General features: G+C 42.3%; 1 protein-coding gene across 16 annotated transcripts in view; it reads right to left on the reverse strand.

Annotated features, from left to right (window-relative positions):
* LOC117738918 (MAP7 domain-containing protein 1-like) overlaps window positions 1-17841 on the reverse strand; it is a 34804-nt gene that overhangs the window by 11834 nt on the left and 5129 nt on the right. For 4 of the 16 annotated variants that reach the window (XM_034545087.1, XM_034545086.1, XM_034545085.1 and 1 more), the window contains exons 2-7: window positions 7935-8150; window positions 5840-5908; window positions 5590-5610; window positions 3179-3342; window positions 1901-2009; window positions 984-1088 (exon numbers count right to left, since the gene is read on the reverse strand). In XM_034545087.1, the coding sequence (XP_034400978.1) occupies window positions 984-1088; window positions 1901-2009; window positions 3179-3342; window positions 5590-5610; window positions 5840-5908; window positions 7935-8150 (684 nt within the window). Of the gene's footprint in view, window positions 1-983; window positions 1089-1900; window positions 2010-3178; window positions 3343-5589; window positions 5611-5839; window positions 5911-7934; window positions 8151-17841 lie in introns of those variants that run through there. The other 12 variants (XM_034545093.1, XM_034545091.1, XM_034545090.1 and 9 more) reach the window with 7 other exon arrangements.

Raw genomic sequence — 17841 nt, forward strand, 5'->3', positions numbered from 1 at the left:
CGACTAATGCTTGCGTTCTAACACACTAAACTAAGGAGGGGAACATCAGACAGACATGTTAGCATCGTTAGAGTCTTTTAGCATGCTGACGTTAGCATTTAGCTCAAAGCACTGTGGCGTCTAAGTATCCGTTAGCAAGGCTGTACACACTTTGCCTTGCTTGTTTTAACAACATGCCAACTTACTCTGTCATGATGAGAAATATTCTCGTTTTAGCCATGTGTTGATTTGTGTAATTACGGACAGATTGATTCAACAAGTTTCTTGTAAAAGCAAAATAACTTTGTATGATGAAATAACAAATAAATGTGTCACGTAAACATGATCTTGTTAAAAGGATTGTGTTAAAAAAGAAACATTTCCTATGACAAGAAACGGAGCAAATGGGCTTTTTTCTTGGCGGCAGCAATGCGCCGCTGTAAATAACTGATGAATCACGAGAGGTTTAATCTCCATGGAAACAGGCTATATGTCTACATAAAACCACTACAATATAATACAATACATTTAGTTGCTCCACTATCATTTGCAACAGTCACACTATGATATCCATCACCAGTACCACCACCACACCAGACCACCAACCAATAAAGACAAGATGTGAACTTAAAACAAACCTATGAAACAGAAACACACAAATCACAAAATATGGCTCGGTGATGTCGTGGTGAAAGGGAGGCTGATCGAAAATGCAGAGGAGACTCAAATCAATGACAACCACCAACTGAAATAAAAAAAACCACGATGCATACGAGACCGAGAGCGTGACAGGCGAGGGAGAGGGGGGGGGGGGGTAAATGACCAGTCACCAAGCACAGGCAGGCAGGCAGGTCACCAGAGGCAACAGTTATAATAGTAACAGAAGAAAACCTCAAAAAACAGATTAGGGTAACAAGAAGTGGGGAGAGGGTGGAGGGGGGGATGATTAGGAAGGGAGAGGGAGGGAAGAGGCCTGGTGGACACTGACGCCGGGTCGTCCTTACTTCTGTTGGGGGAGTTCCAGAGCGTGGCAGAGGATTTGGACAGCCTGTTGTTAATGACAGGGTCCACCTGTCTCGGCAAGTTGACCGTGGAGGCCGAGCATCTGCCTGCACCGGAGAGAACGCAACAGACAACAACTGTTCACAAGGCGGCCGGGGTGCAGGCGGCCCCAGCTGAGGACTGATAAGAGATGGGGGGGGAGGTGGGCGGGGGGCTGCCGACTCTCCTCGGTCTGGATCTGGAGGAGATCAGGGACTCACCATTCTCTGAGGTTCTCATTAGCATTGAGGAGGAGATTAATTTGGAGGAGGGAGGAATAGGGGAGGAACTTTGAGGAAAGCGTGGGAGGGGTGTGGTAAAGTTAGAAATTGCTTCGCTTTCTATCTGCTGCGGGAAATCAGCATCAAGTATCACACACACGCGTTCACACACACATTCAGACTGTTTCGCCCTCTGAAGGAGAGAAACGGGTCTTGACCGCAGTGTCACGGGTCCAAAAGAGAGTCGCCCGTCACGTGTTTCGACGGTCTGAAAAAGGGGAATACGCTTTCACGGCTCCTCTGACAAACACGGTTCACACTGCTGATCTAATGAAACACGTTCATGACAGCTACCTTGCTTTTGCTCAGCTCTCCAACCTCTGTGATCACTTTTAAAACTGGAACTCAAAACCCGATTTCTGCCTAAAAGAAAACAGAGACCTTCCAGTGAGGAATTAGAAAGGTTTACATTACTGAATGAGGCCGTCTGCCTCTGGTACCCCGCCTTCATGACCCTTCAGAAGTTATTTCCCTGAATTGCATCAGTTGGCCCAGTGAGTCACAGTCTGTGCAGCGTTGCTCAATGTGAAGGTTTGCGTTACAGTGAGGATGTGATATATTCTTTGTTTCCATGGGATTGTGGTTCACTTGAAACTCACTTTCTCTGCGGGAGGTCTGGTTGAGTCCGCCCGCCCAGGACCACCTCTGCTGGCGGATCTCGGTCCACGTCTTCTTTGTCGACCTCTTGATCGCTGACTCATACCTCTCCTGGAGGGACCACGCAGTCAAAACGGAGTCACAAACTCACACCCATATGTTCGTTTGACAGTTTAACGGAACAGTAAAGACATTTTGGGAAATAAGCTGACTGGCTTTCTTGTGGCGAGCACTGTAAATGTGAAGCTACAGCGAGGAGCCGGTTAGCTTAGCTTAGCATAAAGACTAGAAACAGGGGGAAACAGTTACCCTGGCTCTGGTCGAAGGTATAACAATCCACCAACCAGCAACTTTAAAGCTCGCTAATTAAAATGTTATCTATCGTTCGTTTAAATTCGCACAAAAGCAACACGTTGTGGTTTTGTGGGGTATCCATCTGGTTATCTTAGGGGAGGTGATTAGCTTAGTTTCACATTAACACCAGAAGCAGGGGAAAGAGCCTGGCTCTGTCCAAAGTTTCAAAAACGTATTCGATCCTCTAAAGTGCCTTCGTAATGAAGTACAACAATTCAGACTAAACTGCTGCCGAATGCTAAGCTAGGCTAATATCCTGCTGCCTGTAGCTCCAGGCTTAAGACTGGTTTTGATCTTTTCATTTTACTTTTGACAAAATATAATTCCTTAAAGAATTGCTGAAATTGAACAATCTGCCGTTAGAAGGGAGACTGACTGTTTGGTAGAAAAGCTCACGACTCAAAGGCAACTAATGAGCAACTGGTGACAAGGAGACGCAAAGAAGACACCGTTTCATTTTCAGAGGTCAAATAGAAGTAAAAAAAGATTAGGAACCACTTTGATTAAAAACTGTTCACTCAAATTACAGCCAATAAAAAAATCTGAATTTATGACCACTGGAAAATTAGCTGTACTCAGCCAACATTTGGCATCACAAATGCCAAAAGATGTGATCAAATCCCTGTTACTCAGGCAATTTTCCAGTGGTCAAAGACTATATTAAGCATTAGGCTTGTATAAACACTGGCAGTCTTGACTTTTCCACCCTGACTTGAATTAACAGAAACTATTTTGGAGAGGACACAATTATGTCTATAAAACAAATCTGTCTGCGTTATCGATTACAACAATATTAGCTCAGTGATAATAACTAAAACCCATTTTTGGAATTGCATCATTGGATTAAACCCTAATCTATCACTTATAATAATCCAATGTTTGGGTGGTTTTGAGCTACTACATCCTGATTTGTTGTATTTTCTCACCTTGTTCTTTTCCAGTTTCTGCCTCTGCTTTTCCTCCAGCACAGCTCGGCGTTTCTCAGTCTTCAGCCTCTGTTCCTCCAGCTTCCTCCTGCGATCTTCCAGCTGGCTCTCCCTCAGACGTCGGGCCTTCTCCTCCTTCTCCAGCCACTGCGTCTTCTTCACTGCTGCAGGGTCACCAAAGACAGAGGGGTTAAAATCCAGACAGAAAAGCCCGGAGAGAGAGAGACAGTAATACAAATGACTCGAGAACAAGTGGATTATAATCACATTTGTCGGAGATCTTTCCAATTCTGTGGTTATCTGGATAATGTTTCGTAAGAAAAGCCTGGCCTATTTATTTTCTTAGAACAAAATGATCCTTATAATAATAAACGTATTATATATGGCACTTCTTCTTCTTCTTTTCTTAAACACTGTTTAGAAAGTGCTTTTTAGGATGAGAAGACTACGGGTCAACCCAAAAGCCACAAACCTCAGGGCGGTGCTCGAAATAAATTTAGGGGAACACCTACGTCATTATGGTTCAGCCTCTGGGGACCATGAATGTCTGGCCAATCTATCTTGAAAAGATCTTAAGCTATTTCACTTGATAATGAGAAAAGAATCCGAGGAGCTCTTAAATCATGGAAATTATTTTATGGAGTCTATGAATATCTGAAACAAGTTTCATGGCATCCATCCATTTAATAGTTGTCAACCAAAATCATTAGGATTCGCCAAAATCATTAGGCCAAAATCATTAAGATTCATATTCTGGGAACCACAAATGTCTGTGCCAAATATTGTGCTAATCCATCTGGTGAATTATCCATTAGAGAAGTGTCAGGGAAGCACTGAAATCATTGGGAATTATTCTGTGGAGACCATGAATGTCGAATCCAAATTGTATGGCAATCCATTTCATATTTTTTAAAACATGTCATCATCACTTCAAACAGTAAAAGAGACAATGAAAAGATGCTATAAACTAATCTATGTCAACTATATCAACAGAGATTTAAAGAAACGCCTACTTACGTAGGTTATTCCAAAGTGGATTCTTCAAATCTGACAGTGTAAATTACTTAAACTCTTGATACTCAAATGCAGATGGAAGACACTGTGTTCACTGCACTATAATCCTGATAACAGTAAATAAGCAGAGGTGCCCCGCTGTGTTTTACAGCGCCCTCCAGCAGACGCCTGTTTCTCTTTGCACATTCGCTGCTGTGGCTCATTTCGCAGTGGAACAATTGAACAGCAATCAATCCTCGTAAATGAAGCCTTCTGTATGCTGGACAGCCGCTGTCTTTGTTCTTTTTTTTGAGCAAGAGTTTAAACAATGGATGATGATGAGGGCGGGTTACATGCTTCATCCAACAGAAGTAATGGCATGGCATGTTTCAGTGTTATCTCGTGTTGCTGGGAGTCAGACGGCATTAGAAATACTTTTTAGTGGATTAAGCTCCGTGAGGATGTAGCAGTGTTGTGAGGCAAAGGGATGTTTTGTATTTCATTCAGAATGCTGCAGCTCATCTTCACTAATTAGGCACACAAGTCTGAACTCTCTTCGACAATGAGAAAGCCTTCTTCGCTCCTCCATAAATCCAATTCCTGAAGAAAGAAAAGTCTGAGCTCTGTGCAGCAGGATTAAAAAATATGTCGGTATAATGTGAGTTCTTCACAATGTGCTCAGATGGATTTGTTGCAAATGTAAAGTAAACGTTGTGTTTCGTGACCCACATGCTATTATGTGCATACACTTCTGAACAAATTGCATGCTCTGCATGAAAAAAAAGCCTTAACGTTGTACCATATAATTACAGAGTAAAAGCAGACTGCAGGAAACTTATCTCAGAGCAACTGAAGCCGACTGAACCTTAGATACAATCGATAAAAAGCCAGAAGAACTGTGCTGCCGCATGACCACATTATTGATGCTAATGAAAGTAGTAATTCAATCTAATCTGTCTGAGGGGCCTGGTCTCCGTTTATGGTAATGACTGCTCATTCTTCAGGCTCCCGGGCTCCAAGGGACGTCTGTGCACACCGAGCTTTGCTCTGATTGGCTGCCTTTATCCACATGGGACAAAACCCTTTGAAGAGTAGATATCAACTCTAACATGTTTTTTTGGGGAGCTAGAGCAATATTTTCACAAGATTCAAGTTTCATTCTGCAGCCACAAAAGTACAACCATGACAACAGGTGTGGGTGGGTCATGCAAAAATCCAAAGTGTAATTTAAATAAAAACATGAGCAGAAACATATAAGGTTCAAAACGTCCCACCGAGTGGCGACAGAAAAAACAAATAATAAGCGCAGTCCATTGATGGAGGGAAGAAGAAAGGGTGAGACTTTGAATCCCATCACAAGGGTGATTGTTTCCCAAATGGCATGACGGCGAGGGTTTTTAGTGAAGCCCCTTCCTTACCTTGCAGCTGAGTTTGCTGTTCTGAAAGCCATGCGAGGAGAAACAGTGAGAGACGACAATAACCGTCAGTCATGTCAGAGCAGAGAGCGACAAAGGAAAGAGTAACGTTAAGATCAGAAGATGTGCACGTTGCTCACAACAAAGTCTAGTTTCATGCATCACCTGTAGAGTTTGTTTTGAGGAAGATTTTGTCAAAAGGACTTTCTTTTTTTTAAAGCTCAATGTATTTGATTGTTTTATCATTTCTTACCGATGTATCTGGCTCTTTCCTCCCTCCTCTCCTTGGCAAGTTTCTGTCGTTGCTCTGAGCTCACCGAATCTGCAGGGAAAAATCAAATATAAAGCTTTCAGTTGAATCTTTCATCTTAATCCGGCTATGTTGTTATGTTGTTGCTTATTTACACGTCAAGCAGTTAAAGCTAAGGGTTGGTAGTCTTCTTACATTTTCAACCCTTGCTTTAAGGGGACACATTATCACTCATTTAGAGTAACGTTTGTCCACCCGATGAATGTATGAACTGTCCTTTTAGCTCAGTTTTTAGTCTCCACCAACTCCCGAGGGAAATATTTGTCTCTTTAGCTGCTGAATGCTCCACTATGTTCACCAGATCGTAGCTCACTGTGTCTGTCTGCTGTTTGGTGCTAAGCTGGTATCACAAAGACAAATAACACTCAGTAGAGCTGAGGGAGAACTGCTTCAGACATCCTGAAGGAGCTTGGAGCAGAACCTCTGGTCATTTGCATCAAAGCAAGCCAGTTGACGCGCCTCGAGCATCTGATTAGGACGCACACGAGAGGTTTTCCAGGAACGACTCCGACTGAGAGGAGACCGCAGGCAGACTCCGAACACGCTGAGGGGGATTACATATCCCATCTGGCCAGGGAATGTCTCGGGATCCCACTGGAGTAGCTGGGAAAGAAGGCCGCCTGCCTGGGCTACAGATGTGTGGTGCTCACAGTACTGAGAATTAATTATTCTTCAAACAGAAATGCGTCATTTTTCAAAAATTTGTGGTTAATCCACAATCCTGCAAACAGCTGACAGGGACAAAGTTTCCATTTTTCAAAGCTGTGAGCAGCAACAACAATATTTGATTGCCTTCCATTGCATTGGGGTGGTGGAAGAGGCCTTAGAGAGATACAGGGTATATCAAACAATGGAATCAAAAAAAATAAATTGTATGCATATATTTCACACAGAACACCATTCAGTTTGTCTTTTCCCTTCTCCTCGTACACTGACAGTGAGAACACTCTTGTGCGGCTCAGCTGTGATGAACAACATGCTTCTCAGCCGCTCTCATCTGCAGTGATAATCAGCATGAGTCCTGATGCGCTTTAAAAAGACGCAGCGGCGCAACACGAGGATTTGTGCGTCTCTCCCCGCCCTTGAAGCAGCCTGTTAAAAGCCACACCGTGGAAAAACCAGGACCCCCTGCGGTGCCCATCTCCTTTTGTGACTCTCCTCCATGCTATGTAATATGTATGCCGCGCATCCTCAACCAGTCACAGAGGGCCCTGCACCATCTCCATGGCAACCTGAATTTCCTCCCCGCCTTTCCCGAGAGTTTCCTATACTCGGCTGCACACTTCAGTCCGACTGATATGCAGTGCACTATGAAGTGCAGGGCAAAATACATCTCATCGACGTAGAGGTGTCTTTCCCAACACGTGTAACTGTAGCTATTGTTTATTTGCCGTTACCACAACAACAGCTATGACCTTGCATTGAGCCATTCGAATGAGCAGCGTCATCTCCGTGCTGCATCTCTCTGTCTTTAATTAGCTCTTCATACCAGCATCCTATCTGATCCCAGCTATCTGCCTGATGTCTGCAAATGAAGCACACAAGTGACAGTTACGTGCAATACAGCAGCCCCCTCTTGTGTGCTGTGTCCGCTAAGTAGTTTATCGCTTAAAATATCAACACTGGTGCTGCTGAGAAATATTTAAACAGACAAAGCCACAATTCTGTCCCGAGTGACGGAAAAAAACGACGCTTCACTTTTCTAAAAACGTTCATCATTCGGCCAAAAGTGCGTGGACTCTTCTGTGGAGCTTAATGCTCCAGCTTACAACGAGATGTTAGACAGCAGATTGAATAAATGCACCAAGCAAAGTCTGTACACAGAGACCTGCCCAACACCTTTGGGATTAACTGGAACGAGTCAGGCCTTATCGGCCCCAAACCACACCTGCTCTGATGGGCTGAATGGGAGCAAATCCCTGCAGCCGGGTTTTAAACAAATCTCGTGGAAAGTCTGACAAAGAAGAGCCCAAATCTAACACATTTGATCATTCTGAGGTGAGGCACTGACACTACGGTTTAGATATTGAACAACAACCTTTTTTGGGGTGAGGGCTGGCGCTGCTGCCCGGGGTGCAGGGCCCCACATCCGTCTTGGAGGAGGCATCTGTCTTGGTGGGGGTCTCTGTTATGGGGTTGGAGTCTGTTTTGGGGGAGAGGTCTGTGACGGCTGAGTCGTCTGAGGTCGGAGTGTCCTTTCCCAAAGTCTTGTCCCCATTCTGGATGGACAGCGGCCCCGTCTGCAGAGGAAGAGCTGGAGTACGGAGGGGGGGGGGCAAAAGACATATTAATTGATTGACAAGATAGCACGGGTGTTTCGTTTGGTTACCCGGTCATAACATCACATCACAATGATAATCAATGTACACGACTGTCTTTTACGCCATCACCCCAAACCTAGAAAAACCCTTTGCAACTTAATGAACTCTCGCCTCATTAGAAATCATTAACACCTCTTTCACACACACACCAGTCGATCCGCTGCCCCACACCTCCATCCCTGAAGGTTTTTAGTCCTGCAGAGAAAAGGCCTCCTGTCAGCAGCATTAAACACACCAGCAGTAGGTGAGACACGAGTAGCCAAAGTAACAGATTCACAGTAAAAAATGTTTTAAAAAAGGCTAAGAGAGATTAAGATACACATTGATTTTTCCTGTAGGGGCGGAAGAAAACACAGGAGGTTGTTGTGCGAGTCTATTTCAGCTCTCCTCAAAAGAAGAATGCTCCCATAGTGGGTATCATGGGGATAATGAAAGATAATAGGTTTAATTATCCCCACAGAGCCGTCAAAATGGAATATAAATCCCCCGACTTCACTATGGGGCGAAAAGCAGAAAATGAATCACAAAAAGTTGAATCATCAAATAAAAGTGTTATTAAATTTTTTTAAAGTAAAAATGTTGGTTTAAGCTTCTCAAAAAAATATGTGTTGCTTTTCTCTGATTTAAATTATTGTAAATTGAATATATTTGGAGTGTTAGACTGTTGGTCGGACAACACAAGCAATTTTAAGATGTTGACTTGACATGTTAATGGCCATTTTTAAAAGAAAGATAAAAACGTATCTGTGTGGTACTTGTAAAGATGGTCGGGTTGCCCTTTGACCTACAAATGAATCGATAATGAAAACAACCGGCACTTGCTTGCAGCTCTACATTCAATATAAAGTGTTATGCAACACGAGGGCCTCCAGGCCTCCTAACATGAGCCTCACGGAGGGCGACAAAGCAGCAAAAATAAACGCACAAAAAAACACAAAAGACATCCTGCTTTAATCCTGGCTCCGACTTTGTTTTCACACTCCTACCGGTACTGTCACTGAGTTTGGCTGCTGCTTGCCCCCCACCCCTTCCCACACACACACACACACACACACCACAGCCCCCATTGTCCCTCGCTGGCTGTCATCACACTGGAGAAGTCGGCAGCAAACTGAGCAGATCCGCTATGACGCATGGAGGAGGGGGGGGGGGACTGGAGCAGGAAGAAGAAGAAGAAGGAGCAGAAGAAGAAGGAGGGACAAAGTGTGCACTTCTACAAGGACAAATGGAGAGTGAGAAGGGAGAGTCAAAGAGAAAGCAGAGCTGGAGGACAATGAGGGAGTGGAAAAAATTGGGCGGCGGGCAGTTTTTATAACGACGGAGGAGGAAAAAGAAAGAGCAGGATTTGAAAAGACTTTGAAAAAAAAGCAGGAGAGATGGAGACAGTAAGAGCTGAGGAAGATAATGAGACAGAGGCTCAGAGGTAGGAAGGTGAGAGGCTGCAGGCTCCAGGCCAGCTCTCCTCTCCCGTCAGCCAGCGACGGGGCAGATGGTCCAAACGCTCACCGAACCACATAAATCACAGATTAACACTGGGCTCCTCTCCAGCTACCCCCACTGTACTTCAAGCACAGAGCTTAGATGCACAGGCTGCATTATAGAATACTAATGGAGGAATGATGGGATGTGAATTAGAGCCCCGTGTGTTTAAGAGAGTAAAAAAAGAAGAAAATAAAGATGCAGGATGGCCCTGCTTCTTCCTGATTCTTGGGGAAAAAAAGGATTTGGCAAAAGAAGAGGATCGCAGTGCTCCTCCTCACTTGAGAATATGACTTTTTCACCAAGCGTGGCTGACTTATTGAGTTTGAACAGTTTACCAGCCTTATATGGCTTTAAGAGACCATCACTTCAATTCCTAGAATTTAAAATATTCCTGAAAGAAAGGATGTAAAAGACTGACGAGACGAGTCAAACTTATTCAAGAATGAACATTAACTAGTGCTGATTATACTGAGAAAAGAAGAAGAAGAAGAAGAAGAAGAAGAAGAAAGCCTGTGTACATATACAACCAGATATGTCAATTTGAGGTGCTGTAAGTCAATCAAAAAATTGTAAATGAGTCAACTTTTTATTTTAATTTGCAATGTTCTATCAGAATTTGGGACGAACCCTGTCGCATGACTCTATTTAGGCTGCAGAGCTGACTCTAACCACAGGTATTACCATAAGTACAGCATGGGTGTGGCTGTTGGGTGTTTCTCTTGCATCTAAACAGCACTGACTGAAAAAGAGGAGCGATGACAGGAGTTATGTCAAAGCAAGATTCCAGTATAAACACAGTTTTAATGGTGGCAAGGTAATGTTAGACATCTTTAGACCCCGTCAGTCTTTCTTTATGACTCACTTCTCTACTGTGTGTTAAACTAACACTATATGTCAATATTAGCATTCAGCATTTAGTGCTGTTCAGCAAAAGATGCATTGTTTGACTTTAGGCCGAGGACACAGGAGAAACATTAGTGAACATTAAAAGAAAGATGACACTAATTAGCTGCAGCTGTTTCAACGTTTCTGATGAAAATCCTTTTTTTTTGCCACGTATTCTGATTACATTTATTAATCTAGATGAGAGGTCTTTTTTTTTTTTAAGATATTGGTTCAGGTGAAATGGGTAGGTGCATTGAAGAGGAAATGAGTTATTGTAGTATGCCTGCTTATCAACATACACAGCTCATGGTGGCAGTTAAGGCACTTTGAGACACTTTGCATCAAATGTGAACTCAAAGACATACCACACATAACTAGATTCAGATTGAGTTATAGTTTCCGAAGATATTATTTCATCCATAAATCGTCTCAGAAAACGTAGCTAGAAAGACGCCACTCACAGAGTTTTAAAGTTCTCTTCAGTATCAAAGCCATCCAGTGATAGTTGTACCTCCAGAGTGCAACGCAAACAGGAACTGATAATAGATAATTTAGCATACTTTTGCTGACATAAATACATAATTGCATAAATACCTAAATACAGGTTAGAAAACGGGATGTTGTGGTAGCTTCCTAAATCAATGGCAACTTCTTACTTCCTGTTTACAAAGCATTATATGAAATGTACTTCCAAAAAGATAGAAAATTATTACCCTCAAAAAGAAAAAAAGACCAAGAATAATAATAACATAAATCTATGAATATTAACTTTTTTCCATGCTTGTTGGCCTGGTCATTCTAGGAGAAGTTGAATGGCAAAAAAGTCACAACTGCCTGCAATATATTAGCAACTGCTTATTATTATTATTATTATTATTATTATTATTATTATTATTATTATTATTATTATGTATTATTATCAGTCTGATATTACTGAAAAATAACATCAGAATATGGGATAATGCCTCAATATAAACATGCATCCATAATATTAATACACATGGCTTCAGTGGTGTCCGTGCAACACCAGAAATACACGTCTTATTGCCCATGATCAGCCATCCATTTGACAAGCTCCGTTTAACACAGAAACACAAATCCCCCCCCCCCCCCCCCCCCCCCCCACACACACACACACACACACACACACACACACACACACACCCTCCCTCGACCCTCCACAGCCATCTCAGGTTTCTGTGCCACTGTGACAGACTCTGGGTTTATAAATAGCGATAAGCGCCATACTGAGAATGTCGGCCCTAAAAGGGGCTGGCTTCTGTCGAGGCACCTTGGGACGCCACAGTGACCACAAACTGCAGCATGTGGTGCACCAGATTTATCGCTCAGGCCGGACAGGAAAACTTAATTTTGTTTGTGTGCGTTCCACATTGGCTGGTAAAATCCAACTCCATCTGGCATGAAAAAAAATAAACCTGTTGTAACCAATAACAGAATAAAACAGAGGCACACGTCCAAATGAGAGTTGGTAACCTTCCAAACTTGACTGAAATTTACCAGCAACTGTCAGGAAAGAAATGCGTTGCTAATGTTTTCCCTCAGATAGATGAGGGAGTGTGGACTCTATGATATGTTACATTTCTTAAGTAATTTCCACTGGAACTTGCCTTTAATTTAACACCCAGATAAGAGGTTGTGTATGACAAGCAGATCAAACGTGAGGAGTTTTGTTAGAAGGTTATCCATCACAATAAGCATGGTGGAAATAAAGATGGTACATACAGTATAAGTGGGGCAGTAGGCCAGCCAATCCCAAATTCTCTCATTTTCTCTCTGACTTTTACCGCTACAGCATGGACATTCTTACCAAAATAATTATTATTATGTGTTTGCACAGAGTTTATAAGTATTTTGGGTAGTCAAGATATACCTCATATACCTAATAGAGCTCAGTTTTTAGAGGCAACAGCAATATCCCCGGTTCAATTCCAATTGGGGAACTTTTTTTGTCCTTTTTCCCACTCACTTCCTTTCAAATCTACTGTCTACTTTCCACTAAATGCAAAGTCTCCAAAGAAAATAGAGATAATATGAACAAAAGGCTCTGTTGTATCAAGTGCCAAGTCATGGTTTGTCCATGACCTCGAAAACAAAGCAGCTAAATTCAATTGAGAGCCATCGTTCATTTGATGTGTTATGAAAAAGGCTTAAAGACCATGTTTTGACTTGTGCTGTTAACATCAATACTTAAGTAGTTATTACCATTGGAAAAGATTGAAACACACTGGATCTTTCTGAAATCTCCAATGTGTTTCAATCATTTTGTAAAAACATTTATAACATGAACGGTAGGTTAAATTATATACTAATATAACCTTCATGAACTGTTGCGGTTAGACTGCATTAGTTTAATTTAATATACTATACTATATATAACAATAAATATCAAAAATATTTAAAGTGAAGCATCTCTTTAATCCGTAATTTTTAGAGGTGGAGGGGAGCTGAACCCCATGTTATGTGAAGCAGGTCAGACTCTATTGTATTTGGAGTTATGTGCATGAGAGAGCCAGTATGTGAACACGCATGCGTTTGTGTGTGTTTGTGTGTGAGTCTTTATGATGAGCGGGACATGTTGGATCTGGGTCAGGCCAACCTCAGGAATCCCTGGCATCCACATTCCCCTTGCACATGTTTTATAAAGCAAGTGTGTGTCTTTTTTTGTATGTGTCTGCATGGTCTGGATGCTCTGCATGTGCCAAAGACTCAACGAATTAAAGTCATCCAAAAAAGAGAAGAGAATAAATAGTTTATGTGTCGTCAAAACAGAACAATATCCGATTAATCTCGATTCCACAAAATGCACAAACTCAGATTGAGTGACTCCAGGAATTTGTAATCCAACCAAAAACAGGCATTTTGAGACATAAATGAGTCTTATCACAACCATCTGCAGCACGTATCTGACTGCTTCCACATTGTCAACGCGCACATGTAGCCTTGATGGACGCCTCCACAACCTCTTCCTCTGTGGATGTTTTTCTTCTTTTTTTAAAAACGGAAACGCTGTTGGGCAACAAGCATCCACGCCCCAGGGAAAAGCAGAGGAAGAACATTCCTGGGACATTGGTGGTGCTGCGAGCCACAACAGCCAAAACACACGCCTCCAGTTTGGATGTCTGGAGAGCTATAACCATTGAGTGTGTGAGAAATGTTCACTAAATTGAATTACCGAGTACATATTCAGGTCTTACACCTTTAAAGCTGGAACAAATGTATTTATTGTCCATTGCACTGAACTGAAAAGCCCCCAATTCCATTTTATGACAAGCAAGAAGCACTGAGTAAGCCAAAAGGTCACTGAGTTGAAACTCAAGCATGCGTGGTTTAAAAAATAAATAAATAAAAAATGTCAACCACACAACTTCCTCTGAAAGGGCAGGAAAACTTCAGGACTCACAAAACGAATACTGCGTGAACCTTTGAAGCCCTCTGATTCTGCCGTTTCGCTGTGAGAGGTCACCAGAACCAACAGCTGTGTCTGCAACGAGTTCCATGTTGCATCAATAAGCAACAAAGCACAGCTACGAATCACTGTCACAGAGGAAGAAATGTGGCTTCTCTGTGCTGATGATAGAAGAGAAACCTTAATTTTTACGGTTATAATTACAGACGCCTGCGTGTTAGCTGTAGCCTAAGGCACAATGCTGCGTTTTCTCTTTGGAGTCTGGTTAGAAGAGAACGTAGCTAAGTACCACCACCCTTCACTACTGGTCTATGCCAGCAAAGTTTCCTCTTCGTAACTATGGGTCTTCAGATGTCGACAAAATATGGCTCCTCATTTCTACCCAACGAACGAGGACTTAGTCGCCAGAAACGACGACCGCTAACTAGCATAAGCTAATGCTCAGGCTAAAACTTAGCGAGTTGGTTGAAAAACTTTGCTGACTTTTTAACGTTTCCATCCGGCTTGTTTTAAATGGGGAACCCTGTAAAACGGTCTTAAATACTTGCTCCATAAATGGTAATACATGATAAGCTAGTTTGGCGGACATGCAAACTAATGGTGCTCACGTAGATAAACAACAATAAATCAGCATGAGCAAACTTGTTTAGATGAGGCTTAAAAGCTACAGTTTAGTTACTGTGCTGTTGTACTGTGTTCTACAGTTGATTTGTTTGGTTTCAGAGTAACCTAGCTCACAGGAGCTAACTGGCTAACTTTGCTAGCAGTCGTTGGGCTTGCTAGGCAGGGAGTATGTGATGAAATGTCGAGTTAAGAAATAAAACTTGACGGAAAATGTGTCATCAGGAGAAAATAACGAGTTGAGTTTGAATATCTCAACCCTTCCCCCATCTTTGAATAGAGTGCAAAAACAGGACAAGCTATTAAAAGTTAATAGTACTATAAAAAGTACAACAAAGCCTGCATGGGTTAGAATATGAGAGCTAAAATTGATTCATTCAGAATGGCGAGGGGGCAGGAGACAGGATGTTACTCCAGATGCTTTTAACCACAAAGAAGTGGGTTACCCAGTCACAAAGACGCATAACAGAGCCAGGCATGCATCATAGATGTAAACTCTATTATTCACCTTTCCCCCCTCCTCTATTCACTAGCTCAGGGTTGATACTAAAACATAAAGTCACAAGTGATGCAGCGAGAAACAGAAAGACTTCTAAAACATTTTTAAAGGCGGTGTGCTGAGGAAAGCGTTTCTTCAAGACACGGAGGAAAAAGCTCAGGCGTGGCTTGTTTAGACTGAAGGCTGTAATCTAGTAGTTACACTTCTTCGGCCATGAGCGCATCATTAGGTCATCATCTCGAGCACAATGAGCAAGACGTGATGTCAATAAGCTCAGTGTTACCACAAGGTCTGTATGGCCCTTTAAGTCACAGGGACGGGGAAGGAAGTGTGAACAATGAAGCAGCTACAGCCTCAGTGATTCACACAATCTAGGTCATAGGGTAACAAACAGACAGATGACAAAGAGGAAAGTAAAGTACGTCAATATTACATCAAAACTAAGTCTTGGTTGTGATTTTTTGTGGTAGAAACATCAACATTAAGTGGATCTAAAGAGTCAAGAATACAGCTGTCCTACCACACTCACCCACTTGTTTTGGACCTCATATGTAGGGCATAACTTTATCTGGCTGACTAACGGTGACCGGGCAGCGTGGTGAGGTGTGATGACAGACTAAATTTAATCTCAGCTGAGGTCTGGTTTCAGTGCTGCATCACTCCGGGTCAACAAACAAAGTTTATACCATGCGCTACGTCCATTTGAGCTGCACCTTTGTAGTTTCACTGGGTAAGGTTTCTCAGGAAGAGGTTGATAGTTAGTCAGATACTAAACTTTTAAAGATACATGATGAAAGGCTGGAAGTCGTTAAAGTTCATATAAAATGAATTCAATCAATTCAAGTTTTTGTTTCTGCAAGTGTAACATATGTCTAGAAAATGGAGTAAATCAAGCTATTGCAACATGCACAAAATGTTTCTTTTCATTTTTGGGGTCCAAATAGAAGTATATTGGAAGTCTGTATAAATAATATACTGCTGTAAATGTGTTTCCCAAGCATGCATTTATTTTGAATGTTATCATTTAATGCTACTCAATAAAAAAAAGTTGAAGTGTTGAATTTTTAAAGCACCTTTAGCGTCCAATATTGACAAGCAGACCCTCCCAATTCACGAGACGACCGTAAAACATTAAACTTCTTTCATTTCCTAAACGCCATAAGGACACGGGTTCAATGCCTCCTTTCACTAAATTCAACAGGAAGAGGCTGCTGCAGCATCAGCTCTGGGGTGTTTTTGCTAAAAAAAACATCAGCTGTTCAATTGTGTGGGAGAGAAAAATCAACATGGCAACCAAGAAGGGTTTGTGATGGTCCGCCAGACTGGAGGAAAACCTGACCAGCTGCGAACAAAATGTGCCGGCATCTTGCTGCAGCCTGGTCGTCATCCTCCATCCTGGAGACGAGCTCTTTCAAGGAGGAGAAACAAAACAGTGGTTTGAAAGGAAAGAGAGAAGATGTCTGTCAGCGCCACATGACGACGCACCCTTACACAACCCAAAGGTTTTCCCGTTGCAGCGCGTTGGGGTACCAGGCACCATTGTAAGATCAGTCTCAAGTCAAGATGGCGGATCATACAGATGTGTTATAAGTTTTGTTTGTTGTTATTATACGGTTTGTTGTCCTGTTGCATTCATACAGAGTGTTAGCAGCATTCATTCATCAGTCATCATCTGCGCTCTAATATTAGAGCCTGTGGGTCCTGTGACTTGCGAGATGGTTAGTGACGCGCGCGTGCGTGTGTGTGTGTGTGTGTGTGTGTGTGTGTGCAGACGTCGCTACACCAGGCCTGTTTTCTCCACACACTTAAACACATACACTTCAAAGCAAGGAGAAGGAGGGGGGCGGGGGGTGCATCTGTTTGTGATTCCCTGAGGTTTGAGTAACACATCAACAAAAACATCCAGTGCATACTGCAAGGCATGCTGGGTAACGAGGGGGCAACGGGGGACAAGTACAGGACAGGAACCAGACAGATGCAGCCGCATGGCTGATACAAAACTCTTGCCATTACAGGGGGTTGTTTCCTAAAATAATTAACATATTTGTCTCCTTTGAGGAAAGAAAGTTCAGCTTATGAGGTCTCCTTTCCAGCAAGCGCAGCAAAAACAAGCTCCTACTTATCACTGATGAGATGAATTCTGCTGCATTAATATTGATCAATTACACTTGAATTGAACAGCCTAACGCCAGGGGAAGTCAAATCTGAGTGTGCTGCAGAATTTTTTTAAAAAGGGAGGGAGGGAGGAGATGGCCTCCGGGTCAGCTGGAAAGGCCCTGAGGACACAAGCAGTCCTGTAGTACTCTGTGTAATAGATCAAAGAGAAGTCATTTTGAATTCTACATTCAAGAGCAGAGTTGCTTGAAGCTTTAAGAGCTTCTGATCGAACTGTGGCTGCAGCACCAGGTAGTACAACTAGCAGTGAGTTTCAGAAAATAGACAAAAATGTCCATTACAATTTTCCCAGAATCCAATGTGACATCATCAAATTACTATAGTTTTATCAGATTAACCGTCCAAAACCTGAACATATTCACACATGTTCATTGATTATTTATTGATTAAAATATACGATCACTCGAGGATAAGCTGTACAACTTTGTGTCATAGCAGAAATGTGTAGGTAATTACAATACTAAGTGATTAATACAAACATACAGTTGATATCCCCATAATTATATTATATTATGGTGTTCATTTATTTGCATTG

The sequence above is a fragment of the Cyclopterus lumpus genome, chromosome 11, assembly GCF_009769545.1.
Source record: "Cyclopterus lumpus isolate fCycLum1 chromosome 11, fCycLum1.pri, whole genome shotgun sequence".
NCBI classification, from domain to species: Eukaryota; Metazoa; Chordata; class Actinopteri; order Perciformes; family Cyclopteridae; genus Cyclopterus; species Cyclopterus lumpus.